The sequence below is a fragment of the Lissotriton vulgaris genome, chromosome 11 (genome assembly GCF_964263255.1).
Source record: "Lissotriton vulgaris chromosome 11, aLisVul1.2, whole genome shotgun sequence".
Taxonomy (NCBI): Eukaryota; Metazoa; Chordata; class Amphibia; order Caudata; family Salamandridae; genus Lissotriton; species Lissotriton vulgaris.
The window spans coordinates 753,922,064-753,946,201 of NC_141699.1; the positions used below are offsets into that span (position 1 = coordinate 753,922,064).

A 24,138-nucleotide genomic window follows, 5' to 3' on the forward strand; every position below is an offset into this window, starting at 1 on the left:
CCTATGTGGACAGGTGTATACCTTTGCCAAACAGAAACACCATTTCTAACAATAGCCAACAGTATTGTCTATATCTACATTTGGTAACCAGTCTAAAGTTCTGTTCTTTGACGTGAAAACACTCACATAGTCATTAATGCATGGCTCCGGTGGTAGGATGTATTCTTTGATAATAGGTGGCAGAGCCTACCCGTCTAGAGAGAGGGGACGTAGACAGGCAGCTGACGAAGACTAAAATTGCAGGCACACTTCACATTCTGCCAGTATAAGGCTGTATTGAGATGCATGTCTCCATTAATTCTTCTCATACCTCAATGCCTCCTACGTAGGGTCAAGATTGACCAAATAGAATACCCTCACTTGCCATCCGTAGTAACAACCATATTCATGACAACAACACCTGGACTTTATTTAATGTGTTTTTAATTATCTTTAGAAATGTTATTTTTTTATTTGAAAAAGTCAGCATTTTAAAAGGATAGGTGCCACCTAGTGCACATATTTAAACTAATAACGTAAAAAAGTTAATTAAAATGTATTTTACACGTTAACAAAAAATTGCAACAGTAAACACATTACATGGGGGACTTGATCTTGATATGAAGTCACTTGTCCAATTATTCATGGCATCAGTTTTGTTTTCAATATTTCAAGGTAATCAACTAATTTAATGTAGTCCCGTATAAGGACGAATAATGTTCTTTCTCAGCGATCGGATATATTGCTTATAGTAAAGTTTGTATGTTTTAGCCTATGACAATACATTGTCTATTTTGCTCCTTGTGAAATAGGACCGTTTTGTGCCATAGACAGTGTCATAGATTTGGAAGGCGACAAGTAAATTTTTTCCTATTATGCCTATTTTTCCTTTACATTTGATCTCTACTTACTGTATCCTATAACCCTACAACATGGGGCTTTTGATTGAGTGGATTTTGCAAGCCTGCATCGTCTTCTTATTGGCTATATATGGAATTGCTGGTTCTGTGAGCTCTGTCTCTTTCTTCTCTCTTTCTTTCTCCTCTGTCTATCTTGATCTCTTTCTTGATCCCTCTTGTGTTCTGAGGGCATGCTTGGCAATGCCATAGTCTCCTTTGTGCTGCACTTTTAAATCCCCCTTAGACCTTTAATTCCGGCATCAACATTTGAGCCATGTGTTTAATTAGAAGTATTTTAGAATGCACACAGTGACACAAAATAGATTGAATAACATGTATTTTACTAACTTATAACCTAGGTAAACATTCCTAAACTATTGTTATTATTAATGAAGATATTTTTATACATCTAGGGGACCACACTAAAATAAGTGTAAATACGAGAAATGTGTTCATCGAATGCACAGCCACAGATCTTACAAAGGTAAGAATTAAAAGGTTACAAGGCTTCTTTTTGACTGCAGTCAAATTGAATATTGCAGAAATGTGTAATGTTTTGTTGCTTTCAGTTGTGCAGAGCAAAGGCAAAGTGGTTTGAATACCCAGTATAAAGTTAATAATGTCTGTTTTTCTGTAGGGAAGACTCTTCGAAAAATGATCTTCCTAGTTGTATATTCTGCGGCATACATATCTTCATGTCAAAAAAAGTCTACTGTAACACATTTTAATGTTTTCATTTCACTGTTTCTAATTTACTGTTTGAAGTTCCACAGCAAGGGTCCTAACTGGGCATAGCTGTCATCTGTGCACCAGGGCGCGCATCAAAGATCAATGAGTGTAAGATGCCCACTGCATCCCAGTTATGGCTTTTACTACTGAGTTGGTGCAAGATGGTCTTTCTGTTTCTTTCTTTAAGACCCTTGGGCCCTTTGTCGTTGGGATTCTGTTTTGAAACAGAGCTGCGCCTTGGGATAGCAGGACGTCAGAATGTAAGGGCTGAGTCTCCCTACCATAACAGTACCTGCTGGCCCGCTCAGGGGGTCTCACATGGATCTTTAGGCTCCCAATTAAAAAAAAAGTATAAGAAATCGCGGGGTACGTGTATTGGTAAAAAAAAAAAACTAGAAATACGGTTTTATTCTTAATTAGCCTCCCGGGGGGCCAAATCTCAGGGGCAATTTTTATCCATAAAGGGGGGCTTGTAAGGCACCCTGCAACCCCGGGGACCGCCACCCCCTCTGGGTTTAAAAAAAAAAAAGTATGTTTTCAGCCCCCCCCCTCCGCCTGTAGACGCCCCGGGGACCGCTACCTTCCTGTGGCAGTAATATGTAAAATGACCTTTCAGTCCCGGGAACCTGCACCCCCTGGGGCTTTTTAATGTTGGGAGGGGGTCGCGCGGCCCCCCTCCTGGAGCCCTTGATGGCCATGGGGACCACTGCTTCCCAGGGCCGGCTCCTGCAGTGTCTCGGGGTGCCTACCCCCTGGACACTGCTGTTTGCTGTGGTAGGGTGGGAGCATCGCTGTTCCCACTTTAGCACAGCAAACCGCTTTCCTATTTGAAAGAGAGAGCAAGTTAATCTGGTCTCTCTTTCAAGTAGGAAAGCAGATTGGTTTTCGATAGAGAGAGCAGCATGTAAGCTGCTCTCTCTGACAAAGCAATGCCAGCTCTCGATGGACGCGGGGAGGATCGTGGGGGCATTGGGACTAAAAAAAAACAGCCATATTAACAAGCCTGGGCGATAAAATTATCGACGCTTTATCGGCAGGAAACTGCCGATAAAGTGGCGATAATTGGCTTGATAATATGCTCTATGGAATTCCAATCGAAGCTCATGTTAGATGGGAAGGACATCTAACATGAACTTCGATTGGAATTCCATAGAGCATATTATCAAGCCCAATATCGCCACTTTATCTGCAGTTTCCGGTCGATAAAGCGGTGATAAATTTATCGCCCAGGCTTGATAATATTACCCACAGTTCTATTTGAGAACTAACTTAACAGGTGAAAAAGAGCTATATTTCTATGATAGTATGTGAAACTTTCCGTTTTTTTTTTGTGCACCAGTTGTACTCTCTATGCATGAGCAGCCTTGTTTCCAAGACAATGTTTATTTCTTTTTCTTTTTCGCCAAGCAAAGCTGTCCTCATTTCAGGTATTAAATTTGCCGCTTTCTTTTCCCGGGCCGTGTGTGTCAATCGCTGCTATACTTTTGTAATATATTAATAATCATATTGCGGAGGCGCCAAATGTTGATTACATACTCCGTCCTCCGCTATTTTAGTAGTTTTCCTCTTTTTTTTTTCTTATATATGTTACTTTCATTTTACCCTCCGCCTATCTTGTCTGTGATTGATGAGATGTCCTGTGTTTGTCTTTGGACTCCGATGTTATCAGACTTGTTCACACGTATACGTAAAAAGTAATTTGAAGCACATAAGCCACAGCCATTACAACGCGTGTCCGTCACCAGAAAGCCATTATTACGCTTATGCTTTTATCATGGGTGATAAATGTATATGGCTAACGACATACTCGTGCTCTCATCATTATCATTGCAGGTTGTTCACCCGCTCAGTGCTTTGGGCACCACTAACTCAGTGACCAAAGTGGCCACGCATGTAGTAGTCGGCCCCTTGTTCCGAACTTTGGGAACAACTCTAAAATGGCATAGAACATGTGCGCCCCGTCTTTTTTATACATAGGGTCACATGTGTAGTGACGGATGTGTTGGATTAGTGGTGTGTGGGTGTATACCAGCCATGAGAGAGTGTGTGTCGATCTGACAACTAGACCTGCAACTAAGAAATCACTACAATGGAAATCTGGGCTTTGTACTGTTGTGTTTTCCTGGTAGCATAAGCACAGTAGGCTGTACTAACATATTCAGTCTCGAATAATTTACCACCTCCCCCAGGGGCTTTTAAATGTTGGGAGAGGGGTCAATAATTGTGTTCACTTTTCTTCTTTAGTGTGCAGTGCTATATTGTTTTATAAAATGTATAAGCCTTCAAACTATCTTTACTCTTACGACGTCAGTGCAATATTTCCGTAATTGATTTTAAAAGTAATATTCGCTTTTTTAAAGTTTTAAAAAACTATTTTTATGATTATCCCAGATAATGTCTTCTCTTAAAATGTACATTAAATACATAAATGTATGTTTTTGAACAATTAGAATCTTACGTGGTGTACGTGTACGGGGCACCGTATATGGCGTCACGCGGGATATATATATATATTTTCTTTAAACGCAGGGTACGCGTTTTTGGCGGAAAAGAAAAAAACGTGAAGCCCGCTTTATTGGTAATTAGCCTCTGGGGGTGTAATCTCCGGGGCAATTTGTTTTTCATAATGGGGGGCCTAGAGGGTCTCCCCTGCGCAGGGATCACTACCCCCCGGATCTTTAACTATATGTATGCAGGGGGGCTCATGGCCCACCGGAGTACCGGGGACCGCTTTTTCCTCCACTCAATTTTCCCCCACCCCGGGGCCTCTTTTATTAAAAAAAACTGTGCAAAGGGGTTGCAAATGTGGTATTTTGGTTTTGTTTCGGTCTTGTAGAGGATCCAAGGTAAATATAACGTTTTTTTTGTACAGCCGCTACTTTTCTGCTTATTACCATAGTAACAGTTCATGGATCAGTTGTGTGAGTACAGAGGTTAGAAGTTCATCACAATATGTTGCTAATTGAAATACTTACTGTGCTGGAGATTTATATATATTTTTTTCATAGGAACCGTTATTTGTAGAAGAAGTTCGTGGAAAAGTTTTAATAAGGATTCCTTCCTGTTCGGGGAGTATTAGGGTAACGTGCTCCAAGAGGGACTTTACGAAGTTTAAAGTTCATTGGCTGTAAAGTATTAAAAGTAGAAGGCTTAGCAGTCATTACTTGCTCGTCTTTAGAACAAGATGGACATTTTATTGACTAAAGTGTTCCGAACACAAGTTTGCTCCTTAATGGGTGGGAACGGTTCACTGTTGTCAGTGATATTGTGATGCATTTTCCAAAGGAGTATGGGGAAAGAAAGTAGTAGAGGGAAGGTTAGGGAAACTATTAACTGTGACAGTGCCCATAAGGTGGTTGAGAGGAATTATGAGGTATACAATGTTCATATATGTTTCAAGGGCCATTTATTTAATTGCCGTGCGGTGTATAAATCACGGGGAGGAAAATAACAGTGTCTTGCGCTGTTTTCTTTTATCAAGTTTGTAGGTGACATACTTCTTAGTAGTACTATTTACTTATGATGTGGTGTTTACTTTCATGATGGGGAGGTGTGGTTGCGCAGCAAAAAATTCAGTCTAGGTTTGAAACAGTTTTTATTAAGCAAATACAAATAAACTTTCTTCAGAAACTGTCGCAGTATATATGAAAGGGGTGACAATTAAAAATGGAATTTCATAAAATATCAGTTAAGCGTGGCTATATAGTTCATTTTTGTGCTACAGTTTGTAAAAGTGTTGCCCCACATTATTGATGATGTAAGTGGGCATCAGTTACTTTTAGATAAAGTAGAATAGAAGTGCTACAACAAACACTCCCGCACTACATTATCTCAGATCAAGAGAACAAGTAAAACAGTAAAATCTAAATTGTTTCATATTACATAGAAATGCATGCATTATTATTTTTAAAATTTGTATTCTGTACAATTCAGAAACATGCTGTCGTAGTGTTTACAAGTTGCAGACTGTTCCGCTAATAAATCACATACTCAGCAAAGAATATATAGAATGTTACTCTTCTAATATAAAGTACAGGTCCTATATATTCTTTAGGGAGAAGGTGATTAGGAATTGCTAATAAGAATAGAAATTAGAAAATAACATTCAGAAATTTAGGGTTTATTAAATATTTAAAGTAACAAAGTATGCATGATAGCTATATTTTAATATATATAAAAATATCTGATCAAGTTTTTATAAATATTTGATAATTATATTACAGATGGCGCTGAAAAATCTGCCATTCCTCTTCTGTAGCATAGGACAATCTATTATAATGATTGATACCATTGTTACAGTAAAAAGAAAAGGAAAATAAAGTTATGTATTTAACAGAACATCCATAATGAAATAGTTTCGAGCGGTAATTATTTACTGAACTTCTTTTCTCCGGGAGGTGAAACAATTAGATCTTTGTGGCGACGAGTCATAAACTCCTTTGAGATCATGACGTTGAGAATAATATGTATATATTCTCACAGCGTACGATCACAAGGGGAAAATAGACTGAAAGCCGCAAGCCGGTAACGTTGCTTACTTATCGTTACTGTTTGTGACGATGGATTGTGAATTCCGCTAGGATCATTAAGACTGTTAATGTTATAATATACATAATAACAGTATGTGATCTCTAGGGGAAAACATATTAACAAGTGTATCATTTTCTCGTTGATTGTAAATGTTTAGGGTTTGCGTCGACGGGTTAGCAACACCTCTTGAGCGAAGTACAGTATCAATATTATAATATAAAAAGTCACTATATATAAGGTAAAATGAGCCAGAAAAGGAGTAAAATTTGTTATAATATATCTGTTTCTAAGAACAAGCTGCTGACGTTACAGAGAAAAAGCGAAAAACATGCAATAACATTTTTTCCTACATATAAATGTTTAAATATTGACAAATAGTCACAATCTGTAATTAAGTACTATGCCTATGCCATCTTGAAACAACTTTCAACTCCGGAATATGTTTGTTGACGCAAAAAGAGAATCCGATGGTAGAGAACGGAACCTGCAACAGAGATTGGCGATTCAGAAATAACTCGGGAAAACAAAACTAATTGCACAGTAGGTGTGGTTTATATCGTTTTTTGTTGTTTAGTAGTCTATGGAAGGAAGATGTGGCTCCGCCTATGTAGATGGCACGTTTTGCAGTTTACACGTGCTCACGTTTTAACTGTTTTTCGTCTGCACGTGTTCGGTAAAGTTTCAAACTGTGGAGCTGTAAAGGTTTCGATTTTGATAGTAACACATATAAGGTATAAGGTATACGTTGGAGAGTTTAAAAAGTGTTACTCAGTAAAATGTGTTCTTTTTGCATTTTCATGATTAAAAGCATCTAAATAGAAGACGTATAAAAAAATATCGTTATCATTAGAAGAAAAAAAAAGGTTTAATATTTGTTATTTTTATGGTTCTTAATTTAAAAAATGCTAGCATTTGTAAATCGTAATCCTACCCTCGGAAAGGTGTGCTGGCGCTTGGGGCTTTGGGAAGGTTCTTAAATAATAAATGCCCTTTTCTATGCACCTGTAGACTTGGCTTTTAAACTTTCAATTGCCTAGTCTGTATATTTACACTTCCTCCAAACATTTTGGTACTGCTATTTTAGTATTGTAGTGAGCCATTCAGTATTATGTGTTTATGTATACACTGTTCTAAAAGTGAAGCTGCTGTACATTTTGCCAGACACTCTCCTTGCAGAATTGTAATAATTCATCCAGTACCCAAGTAGTCATGGTGCAAAGTGGGCCTTAGGGCATGGACTGCTTCAAACTACTTTACACTATGCATGCAGTCTTCTATGCATGGGAAACTTGTCTTTTATAGCTATTATTATCCAGTATATATACTTACACTTCCAGCAAACTCTTTGTGATTGCTGATTGAGTATTGTAGTGAAGTATTCAGCAGAATGCTTTTATGTATGCACTGTGCTAAAAATGAAGCTCTTCTAAATTCATACAGACACTCTCCTTGCAGAACTGTAATTATCCAGTCCGAACTCAAGTAATCATGGTGCAAAGTAGGCCTTTAGGCCATGTACTGCTTTAAACCTGTATAGAGTATGCATGCACTCTTCTATGTAGCTGCACATTTGTTTTTTATACATTCAATTGTCCAGTCTGTATCATTAGACTTTCACAATCACTCTCACTCTACTGTTTCAATATTGTAGTGAGCCATTCAGCAGTATTTCCTTATATATGTACTGAGGTAAAACTGAAGCTTTTATAAATTCAGTCTTGCGCTCTCTTTACAGAACTGTAATCATGCAGTCAGTACCCAAGTAATAATGGAGCAAAGTAGGCCTTAGTATATGGACTGCTTCAAACTCCATTTACTATGAATGTACTGTTTTATGCACCTGCAAATTTACCTTTTATAGTTTGACTTCCCCAGTCTCTATCCTTACACTTCCACCAAACACTCTGTCATTCCTGTTATAGTTTTGTGGTGACTCATTGATTAGTGTGTAGTAATCCATTCACTACATTCAAACCGTAATCAGCAGATGTACAATAAGTGGTACATTCCCAGAGATATGGCACAATGAATGCACCGTATTTACAATGTAGTGTATTATGGAGCAAAAACGGCACAGATATGTGATGTATTTGTGTTGTGAAGGTGGTGCATTGCTTGACTTGCGTTCCAAGTGCAACGTAGCTCCAGCAATGCTCTTGGGGTTCTATGCTCACAAAGCTGTGTCAATCCTTACACCTGTTTCAAGCAGGTGCAGGGTTTTGACGTAGCATAGGCCTAAAAGTGACTGAATGATATATTATAGATTTCACTCAGTCACTTTTAGGAGGTGTTCCTATGCTAGAACACCTCCACTCCTTTCCCCCCCCCCCCTCTCTGTGCAGGAAAGTCTCTTTCTGGCGCAGGGCTTTAGAATATGATGCACCTTCCATATGCGTCACATTGTAAATATCAGATACCATGGCACATCTTTTGCACCACCGCTGCATCACAAAAGTGACGGAAAAGATGTGTAAAAGAGGTATAATGGGGTTGTAAATTCGCCCCAACACATACAATTTCACCCAGGTAGTTTCACTAGCAGTGCAAATTGAAGTATAGACTTCTAACATATTTATATGGATGTGTTACATTGAAGTGCTTCGGAGGTACTACAGTATAGTATAGGTAAACACCTTATACATTTATGCTGTAGCACTCTCTTATAGTTTTGCACTTTCACATTCACCATAAACTACTAATTAATTTGTTAATTTATGCACTACACATTCATTCTGACAAGGTTTTACACACTAATATAGAAATATAGTTATTTTTTAAGCCAGTGGAGGTAGTTCTGACAAGAAGTGTTTTTTCTTTTCTTTTTAGATTTCAATTTTTTCAGTAAGTTTTTAGTTTTTTTTTTTAAACCAAAAAAATGAAACTGGAAACAAAAAAACTGTGGAACAGGAAGAAAAAAGATAAAAAGAAAAAAGTATTATTGTTTTGGGCAACGGTGCTCTTCTTTGCTCTGAACAGTGAGGTGAATAGACTGCTCACTGTAACAAAGGAGTTCTCTGCAAAATTTACAATGAATTGTAAGATCTGCAAACTGAGGCACAATGATAGGATGCGGACTGCTCGAAGGAGGTGGTGGTGCAGTTGAGGTAGAAGGAACTGCAGTTTGAGGGTTCTCCTGGAACCTTTGTGTTGCCATCCTTCCATAATTATTTGGATGCAAATTTTTGAAATGGTGAACCATTGAGGCTGTCCCGAAAGAGTACTTTTTAGTGGGGTCAGCCCTGGAAAGTGTAACCTCACAGATCTTGCATGTTACTTTCGGGACATTCACCTTTTTCTGTCCCTCCGGAAATGAAGAAAACTTCCAAATGAAAGCATCTTTTTCTGAGGTGGCTCAGTAACAAAATCTTCCTTAGAGGAATGTACTGATGAAGTCTCAAAAAGAGCAGCCATTGTAGAGTTTGGTTATAAAACACAACAGCTCCACAGAATAGATGTTTTTCCTGGGAAAGTCGAAGTAGGATGATCAAAATGAGAGGGGTCTTTCAACAGTTGGAATAGGAATTATTATGAACCAATCAGAACTCTCCTTTTATGGTCACATGACTTTGCGTACGCTTACAGTGCTCTTACGGTGCTCTTAAGATTAGAGTACGTACGACGTACCTCTGCAATTTGCGTAATTGCTTTTAAAAGTAATAATCGCTTATTAAAATTAAAAAAATCTATTTTCATGATTGTCCTAGATACTGTCTTCCCTTAATATGTACATTAAATACATAAATATATGTTTTTGAACAATTAGAAACGTTTGCGCCGTACGCTTACGGGGTGCCGTATATGACGTCACGCAGAAGCGTTTATGCGATGCGCAAGGTCAAAGCGTATCCCTAACGAGTGCGCAGCTACGGGCAGAGGACCATTTGCCGTACAAAGTGTGGTGCGATCACTGTGCGTGTACGGTGAGATTACCCAAAGAAATATGAAAAAGGAATTATACAGATTTTAATTGTAAAAAATGAAGAACATTTTTTTGTATAAAAAAATTGGGATTTTGTTTTATTATTTTACATTAAGAATATGAAATATAATTTAAAAAATAAATATAAATATTTTTAATAATAATGCAAGAAATTAGTATAAAAAGAAAGAAATTTAATCATTTATACATTTAAAAATTATCATTTACTAAACCTTTGAAATTTACTGAAAAAACCATAGGTTTCAGCCACGTTAGAGTTAGGAATTAGCATTTAAAAAACCTTGCAAATTCACTGAAAAAACTAAAGGTTTCACACATGTTCTAGTTAGCTGGAGATTTCACTGATGCAAAACCATTCAAATTCCCCCGTTATAGTTAGTTCAGCTAACTATAACTCGGGCGCCCGCAATGCACTGCTGATGACATCACATACTACATCACTCATGACATGGTCAGTGACATCACTCATGACATCACTGATGACATCGCAAATGACATCACTGATGACATCATCCAGTGAATGTGTGTCTTTCTGAAACAAAATATTTTTATATATGTATATCTAAAGGTTGATGGAAGAATAAATGGGTAAATAAGTGTCTAAATGTTTTTTTTTTAATTGATTGTATAACTGGCTTATTAAGTATATCTTAGTGAATACATGTATTAGCGAGTAATGTTTAAATATGTAAATATCTGTATCAGTGTCTCACTTTGTGTATAAGTGACTGCATGGGTAGTGAGTAGCTACATGAGTGACTATATGGGTTATTAGTTGGTTTTTTGAGTATCAGAATGAGTGTCTGTATGGTTTGGTGGGGGTATTACTTACCGCACAGATGCATGAATGATTGACTCACTGTATTTGTTTTGAAGACCGCATGTGTGGAGGACAGTATGGGTGGATGATTGTGTGTATGGTTGTGTTAGTGAGTGAATGACTGCCTCAATAGTGTCTTTATGAGTAAGTACATATGTTTTAAACTAATATATGTGAGTATTGATGTAATAAGTAAAGATATATGACAGTGACAGATAGGAAGAGTTCCTGTAATAATAATTATGTATTTCTATAACTGATTGTTTAAGAGAGTAAGTTTGTGTACGTTTCTGTAGGAATAAGTGTAGTGGTGTGTGTAGAGCTGCATATGCAAGTAAATGGATGTTTATTTCCATGTGTGAGTATATGTGTGAATAACTATGTATAAGTGTAGGTGTGTAACAGGATGTATAGGTGTATGAGTACATATGAGTGAGTACATGCATGAGTGACTATATAGAACTATTGGTGAATGAGTGCCTGTGTATGTAGATTTAGGAATTACTGAATAGGTTGTTCTAACTGGTATTGGTATCTCCATTCTTTAGAAAAGTTTACGTTCTATTTTTGAATGTGTGTATCAAAGGTTATACTAGGGTGAGAGGAGGTCTGCCACTCTTTCACAAGGATGATGTCATCAGTGATTGTCATCAGTGATGCCATTTGAGATGTCATCAGTGATGCCATGAGTGATGTCACTGACCATGTCAAGAGTGATGTAGTATGTGATGTCATCAGCAGTGCATTGCGGGTGCACGAGTTATAGGTAGCTGAAATAACTATAACAGGGGAATTTCAATGGTTTTGTATGAGTGAAATCTCCAGCTAAGTACATGTGTGAAACCTAGTTTTTTTTTAATGAATATATACACACCGCAATCCTGAAGTTGAGCTGGACGCACAATATGAGCTGGACGCACAATATATATATATATATATATATATATATATATTGTGCGTCCAGCTCATATTATGCGTCCAGCTCATATTATGCGTCCAGCTCAACTTCAGGATTGCGGTGTGTATATATTCATTAAAAAAAACCTAGGTTTCACACATGTTGTACTTAGCTGGAGATTTCACTCATACAAAACCATATATATATATATATATATCAATCACCAGGAGAGGGCCTTTGGCTGGACCCACATGTTGGGAGCCAGGAGTACATGTTTTGACTGAGCAGACGACTTGTAATTCAACAATAAATTGCTTGGCCTCCACATAGCTGTGATCATTTTGTTTATTTAGATAGCTGCCTGAGCTTGAATTTGAGTGACACACACATGAAATTGTAATGCTATTAAAGTGTCTTACATTACGAGACAATTTATGTTGTTTTTCTGTGGCAGCAGCCAGTGGCGGCTGGTGACATTTGAAAGTGGTGTGGCGCAAATGTTTGGGACCTGTTGGCGAGCAAGCCTGATAGTCTCTCCCACACACACACACACACACACACACACACAATTTGCAAGTTAATGCAGGGAGAGGGTACAGAGGGGAGGGTACTGCTAACACACACCACATCAGTCACCCGCACAGGACGGCCAGCTTTCTTATCTGCCGCTGCATCTCACCCAGGGCCTGAACAAGTAGGAACACACCTCTCCCATCCTGATGGAACTCCACTGGCTCCCTTACCGGCCGCACCATCTTCAAAGCAGCAAAAGCCGTGACAACCAGCAAACCTGCTTAATAAGCCAGGTACTGACAGAGGTATCCTCGGGATTCTCCTTAAAAAATGTTTTTCCGCAACCTGACTGAGGAAGCAAGACTTTTAGCCCCATATCTCAGAACCAAATGTCACTGTTGGGACACATTTTACTTTATAAACCGCCGATTGTGAAACTGACATTCAAACGACCCAATTGCCTCGCAAAGGCATCAATACCACGGGCTACTCTATTAAAGGACTGCACAAGCACGCTGATTAAAGGATCACAATACTGGTCAGAACACTTCTGGGGGTCCCATTTAATATGTATTCCTAAAGAAATCATTTGCGGTGGCAGATGCAGAATGAAAACTGTTTAACACTACATGCTAAGTTTAATATAACAGTGAAATTGTAATACATTTCAATAAAACAATGCACGATGACGATGCGAAACATTTAAAAACAGTTTTCATCTAAAATTAACTGTTTCCAGTCGGAACTTTATCACAGAAAAGAAACTGTTTGATGCCGAGAGATCCCATCTGAGTTTGGGTTTCCCTGACATAGACTTTAATTTATAGGAGTCGCCAAGCTGTTTTCCCCGAACATTTCTCAGTGATCCCTCGACTTCTCATTATACTTCACTGTGACTGCAGTAATAATATTAATGCTGGCTCGGGTCTCCGAAACTTACCTAAGGCTTAGTTGACGGCTTCCCGCTTTTCTTTGAATCCTGACTGAGGATCCGATCCAGACTTCAGAATCCCGCAGTTGCTGGAGAATTCCGACGTCATTAGAAGGCGGCAGGCAGCCTCCCTCCCCTCCACAGCAGCCAGCTCTGGGATTGGTTCGGCCGGCTGCCCCCTACTGACGTCATTTCTCTCTGTATGCTGCAGCACAGCAGCATACAGAGAGACGGGGAGAGTGGGAGGGGTTACTCGAGGGCAGGGGGGAGCGGCTTGCCTACTCTGTTAATACTGTCTGTCTGGGTAGCCTCTCAGGATGCCCAAACAGACAGTATTACCAACAGTGGGCAAGCCGCTCCCCCCTGCCCTCGAGTAACACCGCCCACACAGATTCTACTTTCTCGCCGTGCAAGAAGGCAAGGCAGAAGCAAATGGTAGTTATTATCATTGGTGATAATAACTACATTTGTTTGCCTTCTCGCACGGCGAGAAAACAGGGGGGGCGGCGCCCAAACGCCCCCATGGACCAGCCGCCACTGGCAGCAGCACAGCTGGGAGGAGGGTAGCATGGATTAAAACTCTGGCTTGACAGTTTGCCATTTTACCTTTAAACCTACGCCAGTATTCTACAGTTCTTTGCTTCCACAGAAATACATATTAATTCCCATGCTATTTACTTGTAATGCTCGACAATACCATACAACATTCATTTAAAGAAAATTCTACTGGCATTGGCAGTGCTTGTTTATGATATGGCCATGCATTTTATTACCTAGGGCAACCGAGTTCTAGATATTTCCCCAACTGAAATGACCCCAAATGTCTGTGGTGCTCCAATGTAACATAGTTGATACCTCTGCACCTACTCCTGCTATATAAATTACCTGCTGAGCCTTGCTTCAGCTCTGATACTGTTTATTGCAGCGTGTACTTTAACCATTAAGATGTTTTATGTGGATTTTTGTTTTTGGATGCATGTTTTTTTGTTGTTGTTACAGTTGGAATATATTGTTGACCAACCATGCTTCTAAAAATCTTTATAGTACACACTTTTGTTATGTGATTACTGTGAATGTTTATGAAATCTACAGTGGATATATAAATACAATAAATATCTATATCCACCACGATGTCCTTTATTGACTTTGCACGTGGAGGTGGACCCCTACTACTTTGCTCATCTAATTCCTTTACCAAAATAGGGCCGCAGTCCATTTTATGTTTCACGGGTTGCCTTCATACCTTAAACTGAAGTTCTGACTCTCGGAGTTGATTAGGAAAAGGTTTTATGTGCACCGTCTTAAAGTTTTACCATATCGTCACAAGATGGCGCTGTACACCCTTTGTTAAATGTTAGGCTTTTGTTTCCTACGGTCATCATAAGAACATGCCGCCTTCTTTGGTCTGTGTGACATAAATGTACACTCGTGTTTTTTTCTTTTCGTATATATGTATTGCCATTACATGTTAAAATGGCGTCAGTTTATTCCGATCTGTAATTGAGAAATAGCTTTGGGCCTGATTTAGAGTTTGGCTCCTGGGGTACTCAGTCACAAACATGAGGAATATCCTGTGCACAGTATTCAAGTACATTCTATTTAGAGCTCCTGGTTTTAAATATTTGTTGTACATTTGCGCCTGTATTTATCCATATTTGTTTTGCCATCTTATTGGTATCTATATTTATTTTGTTTTAAGAATAAATTAATTTGTAAAGTGGTATATTTCCACCTTTATTTAACTGATAAACACACACTTCTACGTTGATGCATGACACGTTTTAGCAAATAAGGCAGCCAAATATAACTAAACACTACACCCACAGGTAAATATTAGCTTAATATACGAACGTTGTATGTTAACATATGCCTGTGTTTTAAGAAATATTGCCCTGTTTTGTAACTGCTCATGATATCTGCTCATCTGCTGGTCTGGAATTCATGAAGGACAAATTCGAGAGTCACTCACATGAACCACACTTTTCTGTATTTATCCACTTTTAAAAATAAATACCGACAGTAAACGCATTGTTTTCTGTCTGTGTTGTGTGAAAAAATCAGAAAAAATGATAAACTAGTAACCTTAATGATATATTCTAGCGTGGACCGAATGCCCTCAGGTTTTTGACGGGCTTCCCATTTGCCTAAGTCTAAATCAGGCCTTGAGTCTTATCCAAATTCTACGTTTTCCGAAGTTCCACTTTAGTGTTCGGACTTGTGTACATTTTTTGGGTTATCATATTCAGACAGTTTATGAGTCATAGGGCCGCTGGCAGGTTGTTGATGCTCTTAATGCGTTTGGCTGGTGCAGTAAAAGCGTGAGTTTAACTTAACTTAACACCGTGAAATCACACCTAAATATTTGCTTTGGAGGTGGAGGTGCGATTTCCGGAAATATTGCCCTAGTTTAGGTCTCCACCAAACTGCCAATATTTTCTCATGAGCTTATTAGCATTTTCCCAGAGGTTAAAACTGTTTTCCTTGCGAATTGGAACCGGATGTATATGAGGGCGATCCATTTTTATTTTTTTATTTTATTTTAAGTGGCATGAATTATTAACGGGTAACCCACACCGATTACTTTATGAGCTACGGAGAGTAATCGTAGCGGGCCTGGGAATTATTCAGAGAAAAAAATCTGCTCACGAATCTATGCTCCTGTTCAAGTGTAAGACTTAAGGGACAGAAGTAGTCTCGTGTGCAGACAAAAACGTGCTCAGTTTTACAGTATGGCTGGACCGGAAGAGTGGCACTGCCTCTTCCTGTTTGAGGTAACCATTAATGCCTCTTCACCTCACATGCGCGCATTAGTTTGTCAGGCGCGGTACTCTCAGCACGGGACCAGTCGCCAGCCTCCCGAGCGGCTGCAGATCAGATCCGTCTGATTTAAATGGGAGGTTGTCCGACCACAACGTTTCCTTTTCCCAGAAATGATGCAGATGATTTCCAGGCCGACTATATTTTAGTCGCTGGAGAACATGACCTGGAAACTCAGCCCAAAAGCCACTTCGTAATAGTCGCGTGCAAATCAAAAACAGCAGCTTCTGTGCAGACATTCATGGATTTGATTATGAAACAACCTAACCGTTTCAAGGGGTTCACCTCTGTTTACCGCTGCAATAAATAGGTTTCATAAAAAGGGAAAGTAAAGAAATAGGCGCTGCATGTGCAGGGTTTTATGAAAAAAAGAGAACCTTGCTAGAGGAAGGGAAAATAAAAATACCCTCCAAACAAAATATTAACTAGAACGGTGTCTAGTGTGGTGTCTTGAGCTCTAGGCCCACATGCTGGATAATTAACCACTCAGACTCCGTAGTATGGTACTGGTAACTGGCCCAGGGCACGTGCGCCCAGCCCCTTTTAATGAAAGCAGTCACCTAACTGGTGACGCCTGTGGTGGGTGGGTGTAGAGTGTGTGTTACATCATGGGTAGGACACTAGAACGTATCCAGACGGATACTACATTCCTCCCAAACTTTAATGAAAAAAACAAACAAAAGTCCAACCTGTAATAAAACAAATAAACAACACACAACACCAAAATGAGTCTATTTAGGCCGTCAGACAGGCAGCGCTGGAGCTTCGGACCGCATGGTCAGGATGCCTTCAGTCGCATTGGCGATGTTCTTTAGACCGGCCTGGTCTCGCAGTGTTGAAGTCTAGGTATAAAAAGTTCTGTGTTGATGCATCTGGCTCTGTGGTGAAATCCACTCTGGATTCGGAGACTATCTCTGTGAGTGAGGCCTTCCTGCGGGGGTGACGTGCTCGGTGACCCTCCTTACTGCTGAGCGACGTTCGACTTGCCTCTCTCGCATGGACTCCTCTGCCACTGGAGGCTCTGGGGTGGCTTTCCTTGCTGGCTGTCATGGGACCATGTAGACCTTCGCGTGAGCCACGCAAAGGCATCGCTGAGGAACTGCCAACAGATTCACAGCCAAGTTGCTCATGTAGCCTCCGAGGGTGATGTCGTCTGGGCGTCCTCGCCGTCTGGATTCGGGTTCTGCACCTTCCTCTGGCGATCTTGTGGGTGACCAGTCTTCCGCTGTGACCTTCGGGTTTCCCGCGCCTGACGTGGAGCTGCGGCCGACACATCTCTCCTACTCGGACTCCTTTCGCACAGGAACTCTGTCGAGGCCCTTGTCCCCTGGACTGCCACGTGACCGCGTGGGCTGTGCGGGCCATTGCGTAGGCCACGCTTAGGGGTCGCTGCAGAACTCCCAACTGGACCACGGCCAAGTCTTGTGTAGTCCCCAAGGGCGGATCTTTCAATGGCCGGGTGTGCTCGACTTCGGCAGGCTGTAGGTTGACTGGGGTGCACAGACTGTTCCTGGGTGATTGGCCTCCGTGAGCTCCGGTTGTACGGGGTGTGGATTCACTCTGGTGGTGCGATGCTCCTTGGTGATGATGCACCTGGAGGGTGGTAACAGGATGTTATTTTTCTTCAGTGGGCAGACAGGCGGTGATCTACAGTCAGGGTGACCTTCGGGAGTGATGAGGACTTGAGGGACTTCGTGGCACCACTCTGTTGTCTTCAGTCAGGTGAACTGTGAGGTATGGTACTATCTATGCCAAGCAGCCGGTGACAGGTGTGAGGGCGATCGAACTGCGAAGCGTGGGGCCAGGACGCAGATCGCGCTTGCTAGCGGCTTACAGTAGGTCCTCCCGTGGAGCTGTCTCCAGTGACGTCTCTGCACCCCGGTGGCTGGCTTGTGTAGATGAACACCTTCCTCAGTGCTGGTGTGAGTCCTTGGTCCTGTCACTCTTTTTTGTTCCTTCTTGCTCTCCTTTGGTGGTTGTGTGCCCTGTGGCTTCGTGCCACGCTCCACTCTTTCTTCCGACCAGGCTTTCGAGTGGATGTGGCCTCCTGCCACCTGTCCCATGTTGGCTCCACATGGACATCTCACTGGTCGCGCCGCTCTTGTGACAGTCTTCCTTTTCTTTTGCGGACCTGTTGCAGGCCTGTCCTGTCAGTAGGACTTGCATGTACCTCTTGGGGACTTCCAGTGGCACCATCCCCTCCTGAGGGATTTCACAGTGTCCCTCTTCTTTTCGCTTGAGGGCGTTGTGCTTGCACCTCGAAGCTGCGGCATCGTGTCGGCTGCTTCTTCCTTTCTTCCGGTGCGCTTGTCCGGACTGGTCACTTTGCATGACGGGCTCCTTTGTCACTGTGAGCTGTGATATCCGGTAACGCTTTTCCATGCTGTCGGAGCGCCTGTCGCTGTGGCGGCCTGCCACGTGGAGTGTGCGACTCCTCTCATGCCTGTTGTGGGTCACTACCGACTCCGTCTGGAGGCAGTTTGAGGAAGGACACTGTGTTTCCTTCGGCCCACCTCGGGGCTTTGCTGAGGCAGTGGAGATGTAGGGGATCTCCCTCCAGCAGTGCTTCTTCATTGTGACCGTCTGGCAGGTCGGCTTCTCTTTTGGCGCGCATCTCACTGCGCCCTTTGTTTGCTTCACTGGACGCTCTGGCTGCGCATTCTCTTCAATCTGTCGCTCCTGGAACGGTAGCAGCTGTCCCTGTGCTGCTGTGCACTTGCTTGGCGCTGTGTTCTCCTCTTCAACCTCGGTGCAGTAGAGATGTGGTCGCTCTCTGTATGGCGTTCAGCAGTGCTTCTCTCAGTGGAGATGTCTCTATCTGTAGAGAGCCAGCCCGTGCTGGCAGGCTTACTGGTGGCTAGCCAGACAGCTTTGATTTACAATTAGAACCCACACAGCCAATAAGTGCTGCGTGGCAAGGCCATTTATTTAACAAAACTTTTATTTTTAGTTCAGAATTAAGTTTTCAAAGTTCATAAAAACATGACATCAAAGGAGAACACACCGTCTAAATGCTCACTCAGTCTGACCAGCAAAAGCGAGAAAGGACACCGCTGGGGTCCGAGGCTGCTGGTAGTTGAAGTCCAGCCTGTCAGGCTGTTGAGACCAACCCATAGAATGTTTTGTCAGGCAGATACTGCGAGTGTGAAACAACGTGAGGGAATTTGTTTTTTTGTTGGACAATGACTAAGTGTGGTCTTGATTCATGTTAACGTAATGTTATAATATGTCATTTCAGTTCGATTTTTACCAAAAAACAAAAAAATAAATTCCCTCACGTTGTTTCACACTTGCAGTATCTGCCTGACAAAACATTCTATGGGTTGGTCTCAACAGCCTGACAGGCTGGACTTCAACTACCAGCAGCCTCGGACCCCAGCGGTGTCCTTTCTCGCTTTTGCTGGTCAGACTGAGTGAGCATTTAGCATCCGGCGTCTGGGCCCACATCAAGGACTCCCTGAACGCCTTCAGTAGCAGATTCAATCTTTATCGCGCATGTAAGTAGCATTTCAAAACCCCTTAATCCATCTTTGCAGAGTTAGCACCCGCCTTTCCAGGCAATATCTAATGCGCCTTTGTCGTGCCTTTTCAGTGGCTCCGTGCGGCAGATTAATTCCCCGCCCCACCCGACAACGAAGTCCCGAAGCCGTTCACTGTGTCATACGGCGTTCAGGTAGGCTCAATGCTGCACTAGAGAACATCGTTCTGTGTTGGCCAGTGTGGTGTTCGCTGATTGATGCGGGCGCTCACGACTCTTATTATTTTCCTTCCTCAGTACAGAAAAAGAATGTGAATTTGGGCACATCCTGCAACAGCGCAACGCTGGGCGGGCGCCCTGAACTTCTGACACCCATTAACCCTGTTCAGGTAACTGAGCGTTTTCATTTACACACAAGTTCGGGGAGTTTGCCCTAGTTTGTAATTCCTCCGCCCTGACTGCTATCCCTTTCAATTTTTATAGAGTAACTGTTCTGCTTCACAGTCTTTCCTTTACCCATGCAACTCATTGTGCACGCGGTGCAGGTAACTTTTTCCGCTTATGCATTTATAGTGAGACAGAGAGGCCTCCTAAATTGTGACACTATTAGTTTGACACCACCCCTTTAAACTCTTTCCACAGTGAATACTGTACCCAGTCCCTGTCCTGAGGAGAACCTTGAATTATGTCGGTTCGAAGGGCGTTGACCCCCAGCCTGTGACAAGAAGGAAGTGTGCAACTTGGGACCAATTTACCCCACGGACGTGGGCCCTCGTGTGCAACCAGATAGAATATTTAGTCACAGGTCTTGTGGACAGGCAGGCAGTTGTTTTCCATCCTGAATTCCGCCTGTTCACTGGTATTTTAGTCAAAGGACTGGTCTTGCTTTGCCTTTTCATGTTATATGTGTTGTATTTACAATTGATTTGGCTCGTATGTATTGGATTCTAAGTAGCATTCTGGTGTCTTGTTAATGTTTGAATATTTAGTATTCATGTCTGTATATTTTGTATTTATGGTGCACACAATTGTTTGTTTTTGCTTTTGCCTTGACTGTTTTGGACGGTGTGTTCTCCTTTGATGTCATGTTTTTATGAACTTTGAAAACATATTTCTGAACTAAAAATAAAAGTTTTGTTAAATAAATGGCCTTGCCACGCAGCACTTATTGGCTGTGTGGGTTCTAATTGTAAATCAAAGCAGTCTGGCTAGCCATCTTTTTCTGTTTCGCAACTGTTGAGGTCCAGGCTGGCCAGATTTTTGGACCCAAAACCTTTTTGTACGCATTTAGGCAGGCTTACTGGAGCGGCCTTCTGCGCATCTCAGGCTTTGCGTGCTCCATCTTCTTCTGGGACGCTTTCTTCTGGTACTTGGTGGGGCGGGGTGTAGCTTGTGGTGGTGCCTGTACCCTGGGATGATCAAATGACGCAATCTCTTCTCCCGTGCTGGGCAGCCACATGTGGTGCGTGCTCTGCACCAGTCTTTTCCTTTCCCGTAGCTATAGCCACCTTGAGATGTTGGGGTCTTGTGGATCTTCTATTCTTGTTGGTGGTAGTGGTAGTTGGCGTTGCTGCTTGTGTTTGGCTTTGCTTGCAGTAGTGGCTGTTCACCACTCGGGGCATGTGACGCAGTGTCCTAGCTGGCGGTGGCGTCAGACAGTCTTTGGGGGTGTGTAGCATGACAGTTGCTGGCCATGGCATTGGTCCGCCACTACTAATTGCATGCTCTGCGCCTACTCCTTAGGCGCTTCCCGTGGGGTGGTAGTAGAGGTTCTTGCTGCTCCTTGCAAGGTTTGTCAGTCTCTCCTTATGCTTTGCAGAGGTGGCAGGCAGTGCTCTTTTTTTACGCCAACAGAGTTCGGGGATGTCAAACTGGTGAGACCTTCCTTCATGTGTACCTTGTATGCTGGGTGCTGCTGGCATTTGTGTTTCTGGTTGGCCTACGCTTGCCATGAGAGACTGTTGAGATGGGCATGTGGCATGTTGTATGAGTCCATGCAGCGCTTTCTATGGTGCTGGGGTCAGGTTTATCCTACTGGCTGGTGGCCCTAGGAGCGGGGCCTTTGCAGGGATTGACTGTCTTTTGCTGGGACCTGGGAACACTGCTGTTCATTTTGTGCTGGAGTTAGGCATCCTCCTGGCACACTAAATTGTTCATCTCCCTACTTCTGCTACTGCATGCAGTTTAACAGTGGAGTCGACTTTCTTGGACCTTTACCTACTGATGGCCACTAGGTGGCGCAGTCACTTCTGTTCTTGCAGGCTTCAGCTGTCCGGATGGTGGAGCGTGCTGGCGGCAGCAGGAGGGCTGAAACGGGAACCTCAGGTGCTGGAGTATCCTCCAGTGGTGCTCTAGCACTCTGTTGGCAGGGTTGCGGCTGTCCCAATTGGCGCTTTTCACTTGGCAGCCTTGCATCGGCCCTTCACCGGGAATGAGGCAGGAGTTGCGAGGTTGGGTGCCGTGTGGCAATTCGCCTCTAGGGGCGCTGCACCGGGGCCATGGCGTCTCATGTGGGTGCTGGATAGTCTCTGCTCCCTGCAGACGGGAGTTATAGTAGAGGGCTGAGCCAGTAGAACCTGCGCCGCTTGGCCGGACACTGCCTTTGTTTCATGCACGCTCGGTGCTCAGCAGGTTGGCGGGGCAGCTTGCCTTTTATGCTACGGTGGGCCTCATTGTGTACTGCAGCTGCCGGTAACGTGGGGGACTCAGCTTCAGGTGTGGCGCTAGCTACCAGCCATTAGCAGGAGCTACTTCAGAGTCTCGGGTGAGCAAACTTTGTTCATTATTAATTTATTGTTTGTGGTCGCGCTGCTGCTTTCATTTATTTGCACACTTCAAACTGGCCGTGGCAGTCTTCCTCCTGCTGTGGGCCGGCTTTCGGGGTTTCAGGTGTAGCAGGATACCAGGAGATGTATGCAGTCTATTCACCCTGCAAGCAGTTTTCGCTGGGTGCCAGCCTTCGCGGCATCTTGGTGCATTCATGGTGCCTGGTTGGTGCAAATGTAAATGTAAAAAATGTAAATGTGTTGATATTTATATAGCTCCTTCTACCCAGAGGTCTCGTAGCCCTGTATTCATACCGCTGTGGAACCCTTCCTGGCTTTCCTGTGAGATGTCCACTCCTGGGCACCCACAAGGTGAAGTTAGGCACCAAGCGCTGCTGGGGCCATTGTGGAGATTAAGCAAGCTATCAGGGCCGGTCCTAGAACTTCTGGGGCCCCGGGCGAAAGGGAAGACGTGAGGCCCCTCTAATTTGCATGTAAAATCCAGTCAAGGCCGGCATGACTCGTGGGGGGTTGGGGGTCTCGCGGGGGGGGTAGGGGGGTAATTTAAAAATAAAATAAACGTACCTTCCCAGGTCTCGCGTCATCTCTGCTCCTGACCTGCTCTCCTGCGTTCCTGCCTCTGGAACAGGAAGCAGGCAGCCTCCCTCCCCTAAGCCAATCACAATGCTGCAATGGCAGCATTGTGATTGGTCGGGACGCCGACCAGCCAGGCGCCTATGGGGAGGCCATTTTCTCCGTGTAGGGTGCATTGCAGCCTACATTGAGAAAGGTCAGAGTGCGCATGACTGGTTTGGTCGGCCCCGGAGGGCCGACCAAACAGTCAGCGCCCTTAGCAGTGGGCAAGGCACTCCTCCATGCCCTAAAGCAGACCCGCCCGCCCCCAACCAAACACTTCTACTTTCTCACAGTGCGAGAAGCAGAAACATAAAATGGTAGTTTTAGCATTTTGTGTATCTGCTTCTTGCACTACGAGAAAGCAGCGGGGCAACGCTCCTCCGCCCTAGTGAAGGAGCCGCCCTTGGTTACATCACAATTGACATCACAGAAAGTGATATTGCAGGACTATTGATCTTATTTGGCATCCCTGAAGAGACCTAACGTGGATATCAGTAACATGGACAAAAAGATAAATATGCAAATGAAATAAGTCCATATATTTTAAAACTATTAAATGGATTACATTTGTCACATTGGATGGAAAAGCTAGGTACAGGTCTCACAAAGATGTATATTATTAACTGATTGTTTCCAGATGAGTGCATGATTCAATTTGCAGTTCTGCCTCATAATGGGGGGAGATCCTGTTGAGGTAATGTGGGGCGGGGTCATTCAAAATATAAAATGACACAAGAGAAAACCTCTCACAACATGGATATAATTGCAAATTTCAAAAGGCGCCCTTCTCTTTCTGTGTCATTATTGTGCTACCTTAGGATTACATTAATACTTCGTAATTTGTTTTAACCTAAATCCTCTCACCAGTATCCCACACACACATGCTAAGAGACGTAGGACAATCTTTTTTGTGTGTGGGCTCTTTACTCGCCAGAATTATGTTAAGTGTAAAAGCACAACACATATAGTAAAAAATTACAAGACAGCATTGCAAACTAAGATTTTACATAAATAAAAAATATTTTTAAAAAAACTTAGAACAACCAAGACCACTACTAAATCATGCATTGACTTGAAGGTATGCTTCAGATTCAAGGAGTTTTCAAATCAATGTTTTTGATTTGGTGTTAGAACTGTAGGAAGGAGAAGTGGCCGCCTTTAGCGCTGGTGGAGCCCTGTGCGACAATGTTGGTGCCCCCAATG

The 24,138-nt window shown here is 42.6% G+C and overlaps 1 protein-coding gene across 1 annotated transcript in view; it reads left to right on the forward strand.

The window, feature by feature from the left end:
* FARSB (phenylalanyl-tRNA synthetase subunit beta) overlaps positions 1-24,138 on the forward strand; it is a 334,706-nt gene that overhangs the window by 89,950 nt on the left and 220,618 nt on the right. Inside the window, exon 8 of the mRNA XM_086943878.1 lies at positions 1,292-1,362. Coding sequence (XP_086800004.1) covers positions 1,292-1,362 — 71 coding nt within the window. The remainder of the gene's footprint in view (positions 1-1,291; positions 1,363-24,138) is intronic.